Raw genomic sequence first — 22,402 nt, forward strand, 5'->3', positions numbered from 1 at the left:
TTTCACATGACTGTTATACACTAGACCGAAATCATTTAAAATATGAGGGCCTTGAACTAGAATATTTATGACAGTCCAATAATATATCACAACGGTGCTTGAATTCAATGGCATGTCTTGAAATGTTGTAACAGTTACTAGCCGTAGGTTTTGTAATTCTTGTATTGTTGAGGTTAGAACTAAGGATTGATTTACATGATGTTATTTGATAAGAGTTTCATCTTTAATCAGGAATTATGTATAGAGGGTGTGAGATCAAAGTATGCTGGAAGAAAAACTTGACATCCGTATAATGTGCATCAGGACCATTTTTAAGGGCGTGTAAGACGGACTATCGCACATGACCTCAAATTTTTTAGAATTAAATTACAGTTAAACGGTATCTCATAAAATATTTATCAGATTAAATCGTAATCAACCTATACAGAACCTCCAAATATTTCAGACGACTTTGATGTACACTCATATTTTCATATCTTATATAGTGTGTGCACTTATTTATATCCTTTATGAATATACTATGTTACTCCATATTATAGTTCCCTAACCTTATTAGCTGATTTTTCTGCTGGTACATTCTTTTCTAGATGTTTTTAGCTTCTCTCTGTTTCTTTATTTTGGGACCTTAATCTCTTTTTGTTATTTAAAAAATGTAAACGCTTAAAAAAGGGAGAAGAGAAAGTATACAAGAGAAATTTTTAAAGAAAAATAAAAGAGGGATTTGAATAACAAGAATATATATGAATATCCCATATTTTTTTACACCTATTTTCTATCATATCTATTGCAATAGTTTCTATATTTCTTGATGCAATATTATTCTTGTTTTGACATTGCACTTAATTCATCTTTATAAAATGAAAATAATTCTACTTATAAATATATTTGTTAAATTTGTGATCGAGTCTAATACAACTATTGAAAATCAATTTATTCCATAAAAATCATTATCTTTAGAAGTCGAGTATATTCTATTTGATATGTGATAGCAATGATATTTATTTCCACAAGTAGGAGCTATAGTCTCACAAATGATATAAATAGAGTCTCTCTGTCGCTCATTTTATAAACAAAGAGCTCTCAACTATCCAAATGGGTGGTAATTCTCATTCCCCTTGTGCCTCATGCAAGCTCCTTAGACGCCGTTGTGCTAAGGATTGTATCTTTGCTCCTTATTTCCCTTCCCATGATCCTCAAAAGTTTGCAATAGTTCACAAGGTTTTTGGTGCCAGCAACGTCAGCAAAATAATCCAGGTAAAAATATAGCAACAACAATAGTATTTTTGTTTTTTTTTTTTGCGTGAAAAAGGTTATTGATTGATATCACATCACATCACATGCTGTACAATGTTACAGGAACTTCCTGTTCAACAAAGAACAGATGCAGTAAGCAGTTTAGTGTATGAAGCTTATGCAAGAGTGAAGGATCCTGTTTATGGTTGTGTTGGAGCCATATCCTACCTTCAAAACCAAGTTTCTGAGCTTCAAATGCAGCTTGCAGTAGCACAAGCAGAAATACTCTATATCCAGATGCAACATCATGATGATGATGAGCCTGTAACGCAAATTCCAGAAATGGGAATGGTCCTTGATCATAACTTTCCTTCTTCAAGCAATGTAATTCATCATGATTCTCTCTCAAGAGAGAGTGTTTTTGGTTATGACGTGGTTTCTTGAATGAAAATTGTTCACATGCTTTTTGATTTTTTTAATGATTTGGATGATATAGGAATTAATGCGGTTTTAGAGTCAACTATGGCACGTGATTATGTACTGATGAAGTAATTCAGAGTGTTCTAAATAAGTGAATAAGTACTATTAGTTTAATGATTAAGATGCTTTAACATTAATGCTTTCAGACGAGGGTCGGTGGTCTTTTTTAAAAAATAGCAAACATTCTGATCGTTGGTTTACTACTATGTTTTGTTTCTACGGAACGACTAACATGTTTAACAAGCATAAAATCATTTTGTTTTATACTAGAATTATACTCTCTCCCTTGGTAATGCTTAGGTCAACTCACAAGTATCAAATTGTTGTTTTTAAAATGTTTTAAAAAACTATTTATGTCATCAAATTTGGTATTGATTAAGATGTCGATTATATTAGATTCTTCTATTTAAGATATTTCAGGACAGTGATTAAAAATAGTACATAAATAGATTATCAATTATAAAGTCTTAAAAATGTATCATTTTTTTATAGATATCATTTTAAATATATTATGACAGTTAAATCACACGAGAAATTTTTTCGAGACACAACTTTTCTCTGAAAAGAATTTCTGAAGGCAACGCGAAATATTTGGAAAATTCAACAACTAAAAAAGAGAAAACTAATTACTCAAAACACTCAAAGAATTTAGAAAAAATAATGAAAGAAAGAAAAGTTTCAAAGTTTTTGGTATTTTTCGAGAAGTGATTGGAAATCTTTATTCATAGCAAAATTTTCCATAAACGATCACACGAGATTGATGGTGAGAGAATTCAAAAGTGTCTACTCAATTTTTATTTTTTTTATAAGCATTTGTATTAATATGCACTAGGGGTGCAACCCAATACAAAGGGAAAAAAGTTACAATCCAATGAAACTAGAAGGATTAGCAAACCATAATTCTCTATTAATATTTATACTTCCCTTAGACAAAATAGAAATCCAATATCACCCAATTGATTTAATAATCAATAAAATCTCTACCACATTCCAAATGGAACGTTTAAAAACCAAATTATTTCTAACATTCCAAATGCTCCAACAAATCAAAGACCAAATAAAATCATTAACAACTTTTTCAGTCAAAGTTGATTGTTCGGAATGACATTTCAAATTAAAATTTAATTTTCTTTTTAAAAAAAATCAAAGTTTCTAATACTAAAAAAATAGGACCAATATCAAGCTAAGCCCAAATCTGAGTTAAGTCGGCCAAATAGACCGCGCATAATATTAATAATTGACATCACTCTGTTTGAAAATTTCTAAACCGTTTGGGACACATCTTCAAGAAGACAACATCTATTATATAAACACTTAAAAGATGTGAAAGTTATTTGATGTTAGAATTACAGATTTTTTTTAATTCACTACCCACACTTGTATTTTAAGACCTAGTTTGAAAAATGTTTCAACATTAAATATTTTGAAATATTTCAATAATCCTTTACTTGAATTTAAAATAAATTTTAGAATTAGTGTCAAATTATTCTATAAAGTAGTATATAAATAAAGGTGCTCTAACATCATACCAACATATAAATTTTTCTCAAGGTATATTCTCAATAAACTTGTGCTATAATGACCATGCACATATATATTAGTTTAGTGAGAACTCTAAGAATCTAAGAATTTATAGGAAGCCGCCAAACTTTCACATCTACAAAAGTGAATCTATCAAGAGTAATCACATAGTTAGATAATTCACTCCATATAAAATATATATTTAATTAAAAGTTTATATTACTCCAACCTCTAACTGCCTCATGAATCATGATTAATAACACATTTTTTTTTCATATTAGTTCACAACTTATTACCAATTGAACCTAATTCTTCGGTTCTCGAATATTTTATGTTGGTTTAAAATTATTAGCGATTCATTCATATAATGACAATAGTTTCATCCTCTTAGATGTGTTTTGGACTTTCTCTCTGGCGATTATTTTTGTTAAATGGTCAACTAAGTTTTCATCAATGCATGCACAATCGATTTAACATCACCATTAGATAGAAACTTTATAACCGTGATGTTCTTGTGGCAAATTTGTTGTCTCTTACCGTTTTAGTAATGGTTCTCAATTTACAGTAGTCATAATATTATCACAATGAATTAAGACAATATATGTTGGTTTTTCCCATAGGGAAATTGTCATACCCCAAAAATTTCCCTACCCTTTTATTCAATTTATCTGACTTATGACCTTGTTCATTTGAATACATCTGCCTATTAATCATGTATTAGAAGTCATTCATATCATTCAAACATCATTCACGTGCATAAGGTAACATCATTGATCCAAAAGATTCATGATTTCAACTGATTGTCTGAACATTTGGGATATTGATGATTTGGTCAGATGACTATGATTGATGCTCTTATTGTTACTTATGAAACAAGATATTATGAATTTCCAGTCATTTGAGATTATTACTTGGAAAAGAAGAAAGAGTGTGCTTCAATTGACTTTTGGTCAAGGTCAACTATGGAAGGTTGACTTCTGTTTATTAGGGCTTTATTATTCAAGTTAGATTATGACACATTTTAGATGCATTTTTGGAAAAGGAAGAGACTGAAGACATTCATACAAGAGTTGACTTTTGGTCAACAAAGTCAACCATGGAAGATTGACTTTTTGTTGACCAAGTCATGTTGATTTGCTCATTACTACTTTCGTTATGGTTTCAATTAGATATTGATCCTTACATTCAAAGCATTAAAAAAGAATTCAAATTCAAAATGGAGAGAAAAGTATTTTATTACTTGTAGTTACAAAGTCAATTGCAATACAAGTCAAAATTCCAAGTCAAATATAAGTACAATTACAAGCAAAATGAACATTACATGAAAAAATCTAAGTTTGACCTATCATTGATTTTTGGTCAAACTGTAGACTAAGTTTGATCCTAACACTAAGTTGATCCTAGGCCTATTTCCAAGTCATCTTCAAACATATTCATTCATCTTCAAGCTAATGCATCATGCCTTGGCCATTATGAGTTCAAAATCTCCATGTATGGCTTGGACCTTGGCATGACAAACCACTTAACTCCATGAATGATCTTGCATCAGTACCAGATGTTCAACCTGCACCAAACCACATCACAATTTCGAACAAACCCATAACATTTTAATGTACATATACATAGCACAAGTAAACCAAGGGCAATGCAAAAAAAAAGGAGACAGATTATGCATGATCCAATGTGCATCAACGCCATATCAAGTTATGCACAATCCATCATCACCTATTAAAAGCACACCTAAAACTAGTTTACACAATACCACATAACCAAACAATGCATCATCATAAAATACACCTCAAATCCATAACATGTGCATATTATAACAAACCGTACACATAAATGATTATGACATTTCACATTATCCAATTCAATATCAATACAATCCAGTTCAAGAAAACCAATGCAATGCAACATATGCACTATCCAACTCAAGCCTAGCACAAAGTCAAAGTCAATACAATCATGCCATGCAATTCAAATGCACATAGAATTCATCTCATACAAACATACACATTGCAATCCACAACATACCATTCAATTTCCATCAAATTCATAATACATACATAACAACCTAGAATACATCATCATTATACTGCAACGGTACTGTAATACCCCAAAATTTACCCTTCATTTTTCCGGGAAGCATGGGATTATGTTTTACACTTCATTGGCATCATACTAGGTCATACTCATTGCATACTGCATTAGTGACATGGAAATCAGGTCTTGATTGATCACTCCTTAACAGAAGGAGCCCACACAAATCAAGATTGAGGATTGGACTTCATTCTCTAAGTATACAAGTCTCAAAGGGCTCAGGGGGCTCCAGGTATCTTATTATGGTCCTCAGTTCATCAGTGAAGGATTCAGAGCTATCAGAGTGTTCATTTGGATTTAATCAGGAAATTAGGGTTTCATGGCTATCTGCAACAGGAAATATTTGATTGGAAGTAAAGGATCTCATCCATGTCATGATCGGAGAGGCATCTTGGCCTAGGAAGACTCACTATTATCTCAAAAAAATCCATTGGCAAACAGTGCAATCAATTCCTGATCAATTTTGCCCTAAACTAGGGTTTGGTATAAAAATCAGTTTATTTCTAATTCTTTGAGTGAAACTATTTTCCATGGCCCTCCATATGTCCACAAGGGTCTACATACAAAAAATCAGCTTTTTATTTGAGCCAGAGGTGCTTCAATTGATCATTGGAATCAGGAATCAGACAGTTTGGGAAAAGTCAACTGTAGAGCCAGAAAAGTCAACTCCTGACTTTTTGAGAGTGGAATCTCAAAATTCATGCCTAGGGGAGCCTACATGTGAAATTTGACTAAGTTTGGATCGTGGACTCATCATTTAATCAGGAATTGGAAAAGTTACTTAATTTGGAAATGGTTGACTTTCCATTTAGGGCAAGTTTTCATGATTGTTGCACTCACTTTAAGCCCATTTTCCATCAAGATAAAAGCTCCATTTGAAAATTTCTCCAATATGAAAGTTGTTCCTCTTTTTCCAAGCTTTCTAGAGATATAAAGTTTTCTCCATTTGGATCAAGATTGAGAAAGTTATGCTTAGTCAAAGTGAGACTTTTTTTTAGGATACTTAGAAAAATTTCTAAGTCCAAAAATCTTCAAAGTTTGTCAAGACTTCTTGGCCAGTTTTCTTGCACTTCAAGGCATCATTTGAAAATGTTTTCTTCACAACAATTGTACCTTTCCATGTCCTCTTTCACATCCTTTTGGAATCATCTCATTTAGATCCATGGTTTGAGAGATGCATTCACTTAAAGTTGGCATCATGACTTGATTTTCTAGGCAGCATTTAGGCCTAGCTGGCCCAATCAGTTTTGCATGGTGAGACCTGAACTTGAGGACCATTTTTCACCTTCTTCCATTCATCATTTTCATTCATGCTCAACATGAAAGATGACATACTCCATGAGATCTTTCTACTGTTTGCATTGTCTTACCAATTGGTAGCTTGATCATCAAGTTACATGGCCACAAAGTCACCACCTTGGAATGAATTTCTTGCTTGCCAAGCCATGCTGCAAACCAGCCCACGTTTTGTCACCTCATTTGGCCATGCATTGGATATCCATTCACTTAAGTTTGGCCCAAAATAACCCAAACATCATGTGTCCATTCCTAATACACCTCACTTTGCATTTTTATTCTTATGGATAACAATTGTTTCAAAGCCCATTTAAACATTTGATCCACATATTTAAGAGGCTGCAAACCCTAAACCTAAGAGGCATTGGAACTTTCGTGGCAAGCAAGGCAAGGTCAGATCCCATTCTTCTCATCAAGCCCTCAAGTTGAAGATTCTTGAAGCACAAAGGAAGCATCATTCTTCTTCCACTTTCTCTATAATCAAGAGGCAGTGGACCAAGCCTCCAATAGGTACCCTCTATCACTCATCTTCCATAGCCATCCATTGATATACCATGCTTTCTTACCATGCTCATCATTATCATCATCATGTTCATCTATGCTCATTACTGTTTTGCCATGCTAACCATATGCCCATGTTTGTTTCATGATTATTTACAAGGTCAATCATATGCTTGTGTTATTGATATTGGTTTATGCTGAATTTTTTGCCCTAGCTCGTGCCCATGTTGTCACCTTATTGACAACATTGCTCCATGATTAAGTCATCATTTTATTCAAACAAGGATACCATGTTAATCTACACATTTCGTACTTGATATTTGGTTTTTATTTCATGTCATTTGGTGCACTATAGTGTTTGTATTCTTGATTGGAAGATTGGAAAAACTCATTGCGTTTTCACGTGGCTGCATGAGCATGGCATGGTTAGGGTTTGGTTTGTGGAAGAAGATGATTACGTGGCGCTTTAAAAAACCGTTAGATCTGTCGTGCATCTTCTAATCCTGGCCGTGCATGCGTTTTTGTCTTTTAGTGACTTAATGAGACTTGACCAATTGATAACAATGTCATATGAGTTTTTTAATAAAACATTATTTAATGTGCGTCATGCCCTGAATAATGATTTTGGACTGGGCCTTGCGCAAGCTGCTTCCCACACCTCCCTTTCAAGACCCATCAGCACCAATCCATTTATTTTCATTTTCTTTTTTAATTTCCATGTTTTTTCTATTTTGATTTTAATTATTTTAAAATATTTTATTTATTCATAAAAATACCTAAAAATATTTTTCACTTTTCTTAATGTCTTATTTAATTTTATTTAATTTTTATTTTCATATTTATTTAATATTAGTATTTTATTTTAATTATTTATTTCAAGTGGTTCATTTTAACACACATTTTTTTCTTGATTTTATTTTTATGACTTAAAATTCTTTTTAGCTTTTGATTTTTGGGGTGAAGGTTGACCATTGTCCCATGGTCAACCTAACCTTTTCTTGGAATTTTATTTCCCATTTTCAATTGATTTTTGATTTATTTTTAACCTAGTTTGGTTGGTTGACTTTTGTTTTGACCTCTATTTTATTTTAATTAATTCATGCACTGATTTTTATTATTTTAAAAATATTTTGGGGGGATGATGATGTCCTGACCCCACCTTATTTAGTTTAATTTGTCATAATTTTCTTGATTAATTTTCTATTTATTTGGTATTTTTTAAGTTGACTCGATTTTTCAGTTGACTTCTTTATGATCGATGTTTGACTTAGGGATTGCTTATGGCAATTGAAGAGATATTTTGATCCTCCCTTGTCCATCTCATATGCCATGTATTAGAGGCCTTATATCTTGATTTTATTTGATCCTTACCTCATTTCCTGATTAAATTATTCAGTGAACCCTTTTGTGCATCTTTTCATCTGTCTGATCCATCTGTTACCTGTCATACTTGTTTCTTTCATACATGCTTTCTATTGCTTGATTGTGTAACATGTTCATACTTCCCATGCATTGTCTAATGCTCCATTATTTCATTCTTTGATTCTTTGATTTGATTATACACTTGTTTATTTATCTGATTTGATTAATTGTTGCCTGAAGGTGAGAAAAACAAGAAAGGGGGGGTTTGAATTGTTTGAAAAATAAGCGCTTTTTGCAAAATGAAATCACACAATGATTTTATACTGGTTCGCTTATAACACAAAGCTACTCCAGTCCACCCGGCCAAGGTGATTTCGCCTTCAACAAGGACTTAATCCACTAATCTTGAAAGATTACAAACAACCCCTAAGAGAGAAGAAAATCTCTTAGTCCTCTCAAGTCTACAGACTGCAAAGAGTCACTTGAGGAAATCAAATAAAAATTAGATACAAGATGTGTAATCTAGAGTGCTTCTAAGAAAGCAAATATTACAAACTTAAGAACAAATTTTTCACTTGATAAGCAAAAGCTTAGTGAAAATCTTTGAAGAACAAAGATGTTTTTCTTGAGCGTGATATAATTTCAGTATAGTTTTGGCTAGTTTATTTCTTGCTTACTGAAAGTTGATTTCTTCTCTTTATATAGGAGTTGAAGTAGTGTTGAAATAGAGTTGAATCTGTTGGATATAAAGATGTAGTTACGCCATTCCATAAATAGCTTCTGCAGTAGACTTTTTCTCTTAGAAGTGACTACTTACCACAATTAGTATCTTCTCTCTTGGAAGTGGAGATTAACGTCTCTTTCTAATTGAGGAAATCCATTTGCAGAACTTTAACTTGGCTTAAACGTTACTTCATCATGATTAACAATTCTGATTAGAGTCTTCGTGTATCTGGAGAATCTTGCTTCTGATGTTATTTCTTGAAAGTTCAGATGGCGCTGATAACTTCCAGAGTTTACAGAGGGCATTAGTTCAGAGTCAGAGCTTCTAGACTTTACTTCATGTTCAGATGCTTCTGATACTTTGTAGTTTTGTCCAGAGTCAGAGCTTCTTGAATGAGATTCCTCTTTAGATGCTTCTGATACTTGAGATTTTGCATCTGATGACATCATCAGATTTATTTCTTCTTTCTATAGAACCCTGCACACTTAGAAACTTTTCGTTAGGGTGCCATTTTTGGTTTCATCCTTTGTTATCATCAAAATCATGGAATCTGTTGTAGAACAATTTTTGTTCTTACATTGCCTACTTGTATGATGTATGAGGCATATATTCTTATTGTTTAATTGCCATGAACCATCCCCATTCATAAAAAATGTACCCCTCTCCCATGAAGTGTATAATATTTATTCTTTCATTCTTTATTCATCTGTTAATACAAGAATTAAAACGAACATTCGATAATCATTTCAAAACAAGATCAAAAGCTCGATCCAACGTCGAGTAATCATTTTCAAAACTTAACAGAACCAGCACGTATTCATCCATCCTTTTGTAAGTCGATTGCTTCATGCATCGCCATTTCTCTTGTAAGTCGGTTGCTTCAGACATCGCCATCTACCTGTAAGTCGATTGCCTCAGGCATCGCCATCTACCCTTATCCTTGGTTCGTCTCCTTGCTCCATCCGTCGACTCTTATTCCGTTTAGGTAGCACCCATTAGGTAGAACCCTTTGTATGATAACATAGGTAGAATCCCCTTATTCTTTGCATGCTAACATTAGGTAGATGTTCCCTTCTGTAAATCCTAACACATAGGTCCACATTGCATGATAACTCTAGGGCAGAGCTTCCCCACTTTTAGACCTTTCGTGCGTCTCCGATCTTGTGGCATGTCAGTCCGTTCTATTGCAAAGAGATAACTGCCTAAGACTCGATTCAGCGAGCTGCGACACCTACTGCTAGGACGTTGAACACATTGCCCACTTTCCTTTGACACAGCTGGTGTCCTCTTTTGTAAGTCCATGTTCAGATGGCAATCCTTAACCCGTAGTTAGTCGAACTACGACAACTCTGATTCTCATGTTTAGATGAGATACGTAGGCACGATATGCGATGTCTTGCCGAGTTTTTTGACTGACAACTAACAACTAATCCTTGTTTACTTTCGCCCTTGTTGCAATTCTTTTCTCTCTCCCTCGTTGCGATTGAGACCTTCCCTTTCTCTTGCCCTAGTTGCAATCGAGACCCTTGTGCCTGTAGTTAGTTGAACTACGTTTTGCTCTGATTCTCATTCCAGATGAGATACGTAGGCATAAGACGCGATGTCTTACCGAGCACACTTCTCTTTCACCCATAGGTAGCCGAGCTACGAAGACTCTGATTCTCATACTCAGATGAGATACGTAGGCAGTGGATGCGACATCCTTGCGAGTCATTTTCATTTTCTTTCAACCTTCTTTTAGTACATAGTACATTAGATATACCTACACCCTTTAGACTAGAACAACAAGAGTGGATCCCGTAGAGTACTACGGATGCGTAGGGGTGCTAATACCTTCCCTTCGCATAATCGACTCCCGAACCCTAGATTTGGTTGCGAGACCTTGTCTTTTCCTTCTCTTCAGGTTTTCTTCGATCGTTTCCTTTCCCTCCTTTGGGATAAATAACGAACGGTGGCGAATCTTCTGTTTCTTTTCCTTCGCCGGTTGTTTTTTTCGCACCAGTTGCGACAGGTACAATAATAGATCCATAAAATCTCAAATGCATCATTGTTAAACATAAGCTATAAGTATACATACATACATTGTCATAATACTCAAACTACAACATGCTCATACAATCTTACCACAACTGTCATGATAGTCTTTTACCCAAGTTAACCCACATATGCTAAACTAACCTAATTGTTAAACTTCCACTTAAATCCAATTAACTCCCTGCCTAAAGTATAACTAACTATCAATTTCAGTTAATTAACCAACACTAACTACAAGAAAACCATAAAACCCAACTGTCATGACAATTAACTAACAGTCTACTAACTCACCCTTAACCCACCTCAAGTTAGTTGCAAACTAACTTACACCTCAAGTTAGTAACTAACTTGCTTCCTGAGCTCCTAACTTCCAACAAAATCTCTAACAAACTAACTGCACTATAACTGCTAGCTGCCACATGTCCCATAACAAAATTACCAAATTGTCGTTGCATTTGAATTTCCCTTCAAATTGGTTTTAAACCTAACTAATATCTAACTACCAAACTAACACATTGCCACTTCATTTTTCAAACTAAACTTAATGTAAAAGAAGCACATCCCTCCCAATTTTCTCACGTAAAAAAACTAAAACCTAACTAGCTTTTAAAATTCATCCTCTACCCTTGATAAACTCAAGCCTAAGATCATTATCCAAAGGCTAGAATTGCATCTCACATAACTGCCTAAACCTCATTTCCCTCCAATTTTCCTCACACACTCATCTTTATAAACCTAACCTTCATCATCATCATCATCCATCAATTTTACCCTAACAAAGCTCGGCCAAATTCATTCCCTAACCTCCTCAAACCTCACTCAAATCTCATTAATCCACCATTTATCAGAGCTTCAAGTTGAAGCTCTAAATCAATTAAGTTACATCTTCCATCACATCACCATAATTCAATTTCCTCATCATCTTCAACACCCATCTCTGCAAGTCTCAATCTATAATCCCTAATCTCTACACTGCCACCACTCTTCTTCCTGTCTTACTAAGAACAATAAAAACATTTCAACACCAACAACAAGTTCAAAGAAAGGGGTGGAAGAAGGAGATTGATTTAAACGCAAGGAATTAGGGAGGATACACGTACCTGGGCATTTGGCCTTCTTTCTCTAGGTTTGTTTATCATCTTCAAGTTTTTTGAAACGTTCACCGGAGCAAACCTTCGCTTCGTTGGAAGGTCTCAAAGCTTAAATCCCTTATATGTCCATAAAAATCTTGTTATCATGTTGTCATGTGGAATGCCCTGAGTAAAAACCCTAAGTTATTTGCATGATTCTTTGCTATCCTACCATTTAATTTGAACTTTTGTTATTAGGATTTTTCTGGATCTCTTGTAGATTCAAGATATAGGTTATTTTTTATGTTTTGCTTAAGGAGAGATTCGAGATGAGGGTGAGAAGACGTGCATTTTGGTGGTGGTTCAGACGCGTTCTGGGTTGCGCCGCCGCCAGAAGCGATTTTCGGCATGACGACGACGATTTCAGGCGACCTTGAGAGAGTGTGAGGAGGGAGAGATGAGTATGAAGGTGATATTGTCAAATGAGAGAGTGTTTCTCTCTTTTTTTCTCCCTTCTGACCTCTCTCACGGGCTTAATCCAATGCACATTGGCCTTTACTCATAGTGCACCTTTTCGGGGTCCATACACCCCCACTTCTGAAAACAATAACAAAATAAAAATAATCTTAGGCCATGCACTTGGGCACAACACCCCAATAGCTTATACACACCGAGTTTCCAACTATGCACCCTTAGAATAGACTTTTTATTTATTTATTTTATTTCTTAGGAATTCTTTGTTACTTTTTTTAATCTTTTAAATCTTTCTTTTTTACATCAAAATCATTCCTAATGGTGATTAAGTTTAGTCTTAACAAACACTACAACAAATAACTCTTTTTATGACGAAGCTAACACCTCGAACAATAGAAAAATAAGGGTATAGGTACTAGGAGAGTCTGGTTTCATTAAAAAAAACCATTTACCTTGATTTTTAAGAAAAGGGAGGGAATATAGCTATAAAGGAGCTCACTTCGACACCCAGTCTTTGCATTTTATATTTTTTTTCGAGTTATTTAGTTAGTATTTTTCACTTGGCGCCTTTTCAAGTTCCACTTTTATCAGTTTTATTTTTTTTATTAGTATTTACCTCGACTATATGGTCCAACTGAGAGGTGATATATTTTGCATTAATCAATTTCAAAATACTATTTTCAAAATCTTATTTTAATTTTTTATTTGATATGTTCAAACCCCTCGGTTATACAAAAAACCGACGTTATACATCTTTTAATTGAATTTCCAAAATATGGCGATATTTTGTTTTTTATATTTTATATTTTTAATTAACATTGTCACGTCGGATTTTATATAAAAATGACGTGACACATATATTGCACGAAATACTTCATACGAAAATCTAGCTAGTTTTAACTTTTCATTTACCTATCCACGCTCAAACGTCATTTCGTCACTCTCATTTTGCAAAAAACCCTAGGCGATTTCCAAGTTGATATTCATCGAAACTCTTCAACAGATATTCATCAAATGTCATTTTCCCAACATGTTTGTTCTTCATTGAAACGAGTTATATATCACTTCGTTTTTCACTAATCATTTTGTTTAGGGTTTTATTTTAGTTTGTCTTTTGATCATTTTGTTTCTACAATTTTCCATTTATTTTTATTGAAACGTTAGCTAGTATAATTTCTCTTGATCATTTTGAGGTTTATTTAGATAGTCATTTCGTCAACAAATATCATTTTTCAACTGGTTTTTTCTTCACTTAAACGAGTTATATATCACTGAAATGAGTTTATATTATTTTGTTTCTACCTATTTTTCAACAAATAGTCATGGCTGATTCGACAAGCACCTCTCATACAACATTTGTTGCAACATATGTTAATACAAATCGTAGAAGAAAAACTAGAGGTGCCACGATGTATACTAAGGTGAAAAAAGCCCAAGAAACCGGTGTTCGCTATCGAGTTACAATTGATGCTGCAATCGACATGGGTTATGATGAACACGCTGACGATTTTATAGGTTACATTGCATTACAAGGTAGAAGTAAAGTGAGAATTTTGATAGATAGTTGGCACAATGTTGAAGAGGAATTAAAAGACGCCATATGGGAAAATGATCAGGTATTTTATAATTTTTTGCAAATATATATGATCATTTATTTTTTGTTTAATACCAATAACAACTATATTGTGTAAACATAGGATGTGTTCATTGTTAGTCTAGATGATGCTAATGTAAAAAGTAAGATTCTTACATATTATGGTGAGCGTTGGAGAGACTTTAAGACATAACTCACCCATGGTTATAATAAACATGGAGAAGATAAAGAAAAGCCTCTATACGATGTGTATTCATTTATTGATCAAGATGTTTGGGAGAAATTTGTAGAGTCTCGCACCACTCCCTCCTTCTTGGCAAAGAGCCAAAAAGGAAAGGAAAATCGAGCTAGAAATATATATCAACATAGATTGTCTCCTGGAGGATATCGAAAACTTGAAAGACGATGGTCGAATAAAAAATAAAACAAAGGGAGGAAGAGTTGGGAGGTTCTATAAGTTTTGATTGCACTCCATTTCCACCATCACGCCACAAGAAATGGAAGAGGGTACGTCAAAGAAAAGATGGCAAGTCCACATCAAATGTTACGCACGAAGTGACTCAAAGGATTGTAAGTAGATACTTTTTTCAACAATATTGATTTTAGTTAAATCAATTTGTTAAAGATGAAATTTCATATATGTTGTAGGATGATATGGTTGAACAAACCGAAGTCGTCCTCTTCACTTCACAAGATCTTTATGACATCTTGGTAGAAGCGATTGGAATCGAGGACCATCTTGGGTGTGTGGTATGATCTTGGAAGAGGCGTTGGCTTCAAGGCATTTTTGGACCATCTAAATCATCTAGAGGAAAAACACATAATAGAGAGATTAAAGAGATTGTTGTTGTTGAGTTGGAGAAGGAAAGGGAGAAGCAGGATAGGAGTTGGAGGAGGATAGGAAGAAATTTGAGGAGGAGAGGAAGAGGTGGGGGGAGAAGCAGGATAGGAAGCTGGAGGAGGATATGATGAAGTTTGAGGAGGAGAAGAAGAGGTGGAGGAAGGAGCATGATATGAAGTTGGAGGAGGAAAGGGAGAGGTTGTAGAAAACGGTGCGAGAGAGTGTCCAGAAGCAGTAGGAGGAGCTAGAGAGGATGATTGAGGAGAAGGTGTACGAGAAGTGTACCCGCGATGTGCTTGAGGTATAAGTTATATGTTGTTGTTATTATTGCTTGCGTATTTTAATTTTTGAATGTATTTATGTTATTTTTATGATGCAAAAATTGAATTTGTTGGGTCTATTAAGCTACACAAGTTCAAATCAGTTGGAAATTCAAGAGAATGAAGTTCAGAAAGTTACAGGTGGTACAAGCGCGAAAGAAATTTTTTCTGCCAACCAGGGAAGTAATGAACCCACACCGTCAAAAGTAGATAACATTAAGAGAATATGAATTATCATTAACAGTATTCCAGTCCCATTATTGGGTATTACATTAAGTCATGATCTATAACAGTTATTTGCACTTTCTAGGATTTATGTCCATGAATTTTTGTCGGGAAATGTGTACCTAGACAATTTTGTATTAAAAATTTGGTCCTCGTAAGTATAGTTTTCATGTTGATCTCTATTTATATTCGTACACTCTTCTACTTTAACATAAATATTTGCTCTTATAGGTACATCCATGACTTATGTGTTGAAAGGAAACTTTAAAACAAGTATCACATCTTAGATCCGGCACACATGGGTCTTATTCGTAGTTTGACAGGAAAGAATATCCTTATTTACTTAAAAGATAAATTGAAAGAGAACATCAAATATTATTATTTGGCTCCATTTTACCGCAAGTAAGTATATATATTAATTTGTGTTTTCATTTATAAATCAATTGTATACATATTAATTATTCTGAATGTTTATTTAATGAACATTGGCAACTAATTATTATATGTCCCAAGAAACTTATTATAGTTGTGTTTTGCTCATTGCACTCTTTGAGTGTGTAAGTGGTATTATTTTTAACTTTATAGTTGAATAGTTTTTATTCATGTTTAATTTTAACCGACATGTGTAATGCGATGGAGGAGTATAATGCACTCAAACATAATGTACTTGGTAAAATGTCATTCTATGTTTCCTCAAGAGTAAGTATATTTCTTGTGCATTTATTGGCATTATATTATTTGTGTGTATTAGTATGATATAAATATATGAAAATTATTTGTAGTGGCGAAAAGAACTCGACAGCCATTCATGTGGATACTATGTTATGAGATATATGCTCTATATTGTCTCCACAAGCATTAGGGATGGATGGATGAAGCATAAGGTATTAACTTAATCCATATCTTCTTAAGTTCATATTGTTGTTGTTAGCTTATCATAATTTAATTTTTGTTCTAATTATAGGAAACCAAAAATCCTACTAAAAAAAAATATGGATGACACCCGATCACATTGTGACAAAGTCTTTTTATCTTGTTATGATTCTCTAAAACAATAGTTTTTTCTTGGTTGTAAATGTGTAAATTTCCTTAATTTGAGTTTTGCAAATATGTAAATGTGTGTATTCTGTCTTGATGATCAGAATAATGTAAATTTCTAACCTTGGTTTAAATGATATGATATATTCCAATTTTGTCCCATATTTTGTTGTATTTGTGTAAAATATGATACATGAAGGTGAAACTAAGATTTAAAACAATGTAAATCTAGTATTCATTGGTTAATATATTTATAATGATATGATACAGACCAATAAAAATGATATAGGCCAGTAAAAATGATACAGGCCAGTGAAAATGATACATGCAAAAAATGAGATTTTATCCCTCAGTTATTACATTAACTGGGGTAAATGAATACCTTATTACCTCGGTTACTACATAAAACCGATAGGTATATGACGTGCGCAACAAAATTTAGAAAATAAAAAATATGCAGTTGATGAGAATCGAATCCATGACCTTTTAATTTATAACCTCGGTTTTATAAACACCGGGGTGACAAGTGATTGCTTTTCATTTCTCCCTTTGTTACCTCGGTTTTATAGCCGAGGTTAAATGCATTTTGAAGCCGATGTTAGATGTGTTATTTCTAGTAGTGAAATTATAGGATTAATTTCTCTCAATTAGGATTAGATTGGTAATAATTAGAAGTTAGGGTTTTATCTTTAAACATGATCTTCTTCCTTTAATATCATGATTGAGTTTACTTCTTGAAATGCTTGCTTGACTCTTCTTGATATAGCTTGACTTATAAACTTGCATGTTCTCTTAGATTCTTTATTCAATTAATTGATTAATATCATTTGATTAATTAATTTAATTATAAAGACTTTAGGACTTTTACTATGCATGTTCCCTTAAATACAAATTCCCATTCTAAAACCCTAGAAAATAGGTAAATATTTGCATGACAACATTAGGCTTCATCCCCCATTTTTGGTACCCTAATTCATTTAATCTTTGTCTTTTTCTTTATTCAGGTAAAACTAAAAGTTATTTTCCCAAATAAATTTAAAACACTTAAGAAATACGATGCGAATTTTGTCCCATGAGCCTTAAGAAATGGAGAAGAAATAAGAGGGTGTGTTCATTTCCTTATTCTAAATATCTTTGGGTACGGGACGAATGACCTAGTTGTTCAAAGTATTCACCTTCATTCATATAATTTAGTGCAAAGCAAGTCAATTTCCATAATCAAAGGAAGAAAAATAAGGAGGATGTAAACTCTCTCTCCCCAAATGATTCAGACACTGTTGTAGAGCTCCCTGTCTGAATATTCGTATTTTGACTAAAATCAATCATAACCAATATCAAAAATATTCCATAATCATTCTCTCTTGGTTCCAATATAACTCCTCTTGATTTTGACACCCATAATCTTCCTTTTTCCCATTTGCCTTGTTAATCCCCTGTTTTACACAAACTCTTATTATTTTTCCCATTTGACTTGTTAATCCCCTAGTCTAGGAAAGCTCTTATTCTTCTTCCCATTTGCCTTGTTAATCTCTGGTTTAGGAAAACCTTTACAATTCTTTGTCCTTGGTTCAGACACCATCTTTACAATTCTTTGTCCTTCGTTCAAACACCACCTTCAAAATTATTTGTTCTTGGCTCAGGCCAAACAACAATTTCTTTTCATAAAAGAACTATTATAATTCATTTTTTAGCGGTCATATCAACATCTTTGAGCATCCAAACTAGGATCAAACAGCTAATGTCAAAATACTTCTAGGATACGATTATAACATTGTTCCCTAAAAACAACCAACAAACACTTATTTTCTACCCTACGAACTACAAAGCTCTGATTTTCTCATTGCACTATGGGAATAATTAGGCACAAGACTTCAAAATCTTGGCGAGCACATTAGTTAAAAACTTATTTACCCTTAATTAAAACCAATTGCAAGTAACCTTTAGATAATAACACCCATCCACGTGAAATAATCAAAATGGTTCCCGTTGAGTACAACAATATGAGGGATGCTAATTCTTTCCCCTTGCATAACCGACTTACGTACCATTTTCTCTTCCCTTTGAGTTTTATTGATATTTTCTATTTCTCTTAGATAAATAAAATTCAGTGGCGACTCTGTTGTATTTTGAGCGTGCGATGCGCTCAGGTATTTTTTGCGCCGCGACGGAAATATTTATTGTTAAGCACTCTACAACCATCCTTCTCAATTAACGGTTATAAGAGTTACCATTTATGATTTCATAGTGGATTAAGAGAGAATCATTTCTTTCTCAGACTTTCAAGAAACTACTCCTTCAACTACGTTGAAAATATAATCGTGAGTTGCTTTAGAATAATCTAACAAGGTGTACAAATCAACTTTAGTGTACCCCTTCAGGAAATTGGGAAATTTGTAATATAATCATAGTGTTATGGTCCTTTTTTAAGCTACATGTACTTGTTAAGAAGTACAGGATGCATGGTACCCTATTGGTTCTATAAGAATCTCATGATGTCAAAGAACCAAAGATGACCGTCGACTTCGTCTTTGGCCGCCAAACAGTAAGCAAACTTGTCAAAGTAGTCGAGGTGAAATGATGGTGCTTCATTCTTCCATTTGACCTTAAACATGGATGACAAAGTTGCCAACGCATCGGCCAGCTGATTCTCCTCTCGAGGAATGTGATTGAATGTAATTTCGTCAAAGTATGGGATCAATTTCAAGACATCCTCCTTGTAAGGGTTGAGCTTGTGATCTCTAGTGTCCCACTCTCCTTCAACTTGGCTAATAACCAAGGATGAATCTCCATAGACTTCAAGAATTTTGATCATAAGATCAATTGTAACTTCAATGCCGAAGATACAAGCCTCGTACTCTGCCATATTGTTTGTACATTCGAAACACAACCTTGCAGTGAAGGGGAGGTGAAAACCAGTTGGGGAAGTGATGACTGCCCCAACGCCATTGCCATGAGCGTTAGAAGCTCCATCAAATATCAAGGTCCATCGGGATCCAGGCTCTGGTCCTTCCTCAGGCATTCTCTGATAAGTATGATATCCCCGTCGGGGAATTCGAAGCGCATAGACTGATAATCTTCCAAGGGATGATGTGCAAGATAGTCAGATAATACACTCCCTTTGATAGCTTTTTGAGTGACATGTTAAATGTCGTACTTGGTTAAATCCATTTGCCAACGAGCTACTCTACCAGTTAGAGAAGGCTTCTCAAAGATATATTTGACAGGATCCATCTTGGAGATTAACAGCGTTGTATGAGTGAGCATGTACTGCCTTAAGCGTTTGGAAGTCGAAGCTAGTGCACAACAAGTATTTTCAATCATTGAATATCTACTCTCACTATCAGTGAACTTCTTGCTTAAATAGTATATTGCGTGTTCTTTCCTACCAGTCTCGTAATGTTGACCGAGGATACACCCCATAGATCCTTCAAGAACGGTAAGGTACATGATCAATGGTCTTCCAGGCACATGAGGCATTAAAACAGGAGGCTCTTGTAAATACTCCTTTATCTTCTCAAAAGCGTTTTGGCAATCGTCGTTCTAAATGACATCTTAATCCTTTTGAAGTAGCTTGAAGATCGGCTCACAAGTGGTCGTTAGGTGAGATATGAATCTAGCCATGTAGTTCAACCTCCCTAGGAAGCCTCGTACTTCCTTCTCGGTTTTGGGTGCAGGCATAGCTTGTATAGCCTTCACTTTCTTTGGATCTACCTCAATGCCACGTTGGTTGACGATAAAGCCTAGCAATTTGCCAACCCTCACCCAAAACATATATTTGTTGGGATTAAGCCTTAATTTGAATTTCCTTAGCCTTTCGAATAGATTTTCCAGATTGATAAGATGCTCCTCTTCGGTTTGAGATTTGGCAATCATGTCGTCAATGTAGACCTCGATCTCTTTATGAATCATATCATGAAAGAGTGTAACCATGGCTCGTTGGTATGTTGTGCCAACATTCTTTAATTCGAAAGGCATGGCCTTGTTACATAAGGTGTCCCATGGGGTTTCGAAAGTTGTTTTCTCCATATCTTCTTGAGCCATTCGGATCTGGTTGTAACCGGAGAAATCATCCATAAAGGAGAAAACAGAGAACTGAGAGGTGTTGTGCACTATCACATCAACATGGGGTAGTGGGAATTCATCTTTTGGACTTTCTCTATTCATATATCTATAATATACACGCATCTTTACTTTGCCGTCCTTCTTGGGCATGAGAACCATATTGGCAATCCATTAGGGGTAATTGGAGACTCCTAGAAATCCTGCATTGAACTTTTTTGTCACTTCCTCCTTGATCTTCATAGCCATGTCAGGATGAGTCCTTCGGAGCTTTTGCTTCACGGGAGGGCACTATTCTCTAAGAGGTAGACGATGGACTACGATATCAGTATCAAGACTGGGCATGTCTTGGTACGACCATGCAAACACATCCATGTAATCTTTCAAGAGCTTGATCAACTTCGCTTTGACTTCTTCTTGCAAGGCCGAGCCTACTCTAACTTCCTTAGCTTCCTCGTTCAATTCAAGGTTAACAACTTCAACTGATTCCTCATGCGGCTGGATGACCTTTGCCTCTTACTTGAGTAGTCTGGCTAACTCTTCGGGGAGCTCGTAAACTTCATCACAATCCTCATCAATGTGATAAATTGTGTTACCAAATTCATACAAAACTATAACAAAATTGTCATTGGTGGTTGTCAAGGGTGATTTACACGATTTAAGGTTCATTCTTTTACTGATATGAAAGAAGGAAAAATAATTTTAAGAAAAAGAATATTTCCATTTTTTTGAAAAGTAAAATAAATAAATGAAAGACAAGGATCACAAAATTGAATGCGAAATGTGGATTTTTCCATTAATGATAAAAGGGAAAATTCATTGAGGCCCTACAAATGATTCCCCCATGTTTTGGGCATGACATGGGTTCTTTTGACTGATAAAAAAAGGAAAATAACAAGGGAAATTACTTCTTGATCATCGTTACTTCAGGTACTTCCATCATGGTCCACTTGGTGGCACCCCTTCCTTCGGTCTTTTTGAAGACCGACCCTTCTTCTTCTTCAGCATCTTCCTCCAAAACACAATATGGTCGTCAACAAGGTGCCCAACACTTGAGAAGTATTCTGATAATGGGAGCACTCGTCCCTTCTCAGCTATTGGCATTGGCTTCTTCAAGTTTTAGGAGTTGTATCCTGATCCCAAGTGGTCCTTATTGTTAGGAAACTCGAGCATTCTTCCCCATCCTTCAGGGTGTCCATTCCTTATCATAATTAAGGCATCTTTGAGGGATGCCATCGAAAATTCAACATTTTTTTATTCATCCGTTACAAGGCAAACCATTTTGACGTTGATAACTTCAAATGACTAAAATGGGATTTCCTTTATTTCTCCTTCTCCTTTGACGTATCGGAAAGACACAAGATGACTCACCATAATATCCTCCTCACCTTCTATGACCACCAGTTTGTTACCAACCAAAAATTTCCGGATGAGTGAATCTATGGCCTTCCAAGTAGGCAAATATAAGCTGAATGGATGTACATTACAAAGAAAGTGATGAAGAAGGTGTGGGGACCAATCTTCATAGGA

The 22,402-nt window shown here is 34.6% G+C and overlaps 1 protein-coding gene across 1 annotated transcript; it reads left to right on the top strand.

Moving 5' to 3' along the window:
• The first annotated feature begins 998 nt into the window (after window positions 1-998).
• On the top strand, window positions 999-1,712 carry LOC127088189 (LOB domain-containing protein 12). The gene is made up of 2 exons (XM_051029107.1): window positions 999-1,254; window positions 1,357-1,712. The coding sequence occupies exons 1-2, from the start codon at window positions 1,093-1,095 to the stop codon at window positions 1,675-1,677; spliced, it is 483 nt and encodes a 160-aa protein (XP_050885064.1). The 5' UTR covers window positions 999-1,092; the 3' UTR covers window positions 1,678-1,712.
• Window positions 1,713-22,402: the final 20,690 nt, after the last annotated feature.

Source organism: Lathyrus oleraceus, chromosome 5 (genome assembly GCF_024323335.1).
Source record: "Lathyrus oleraceus cultivar Zhongwan6 chromosome 5, CAAS_Psat_ZW6_1.0, whole genome shotgun sequence".
In the NCBI taxonomy this organism is placed as follows: domain Eukaryota; kingdom Viridiplantae; phylum Streptophyta; class Magnoliopsida; order Fabales; family Fabaceae; genus Lathyrus; species Lathyrus oleraceus.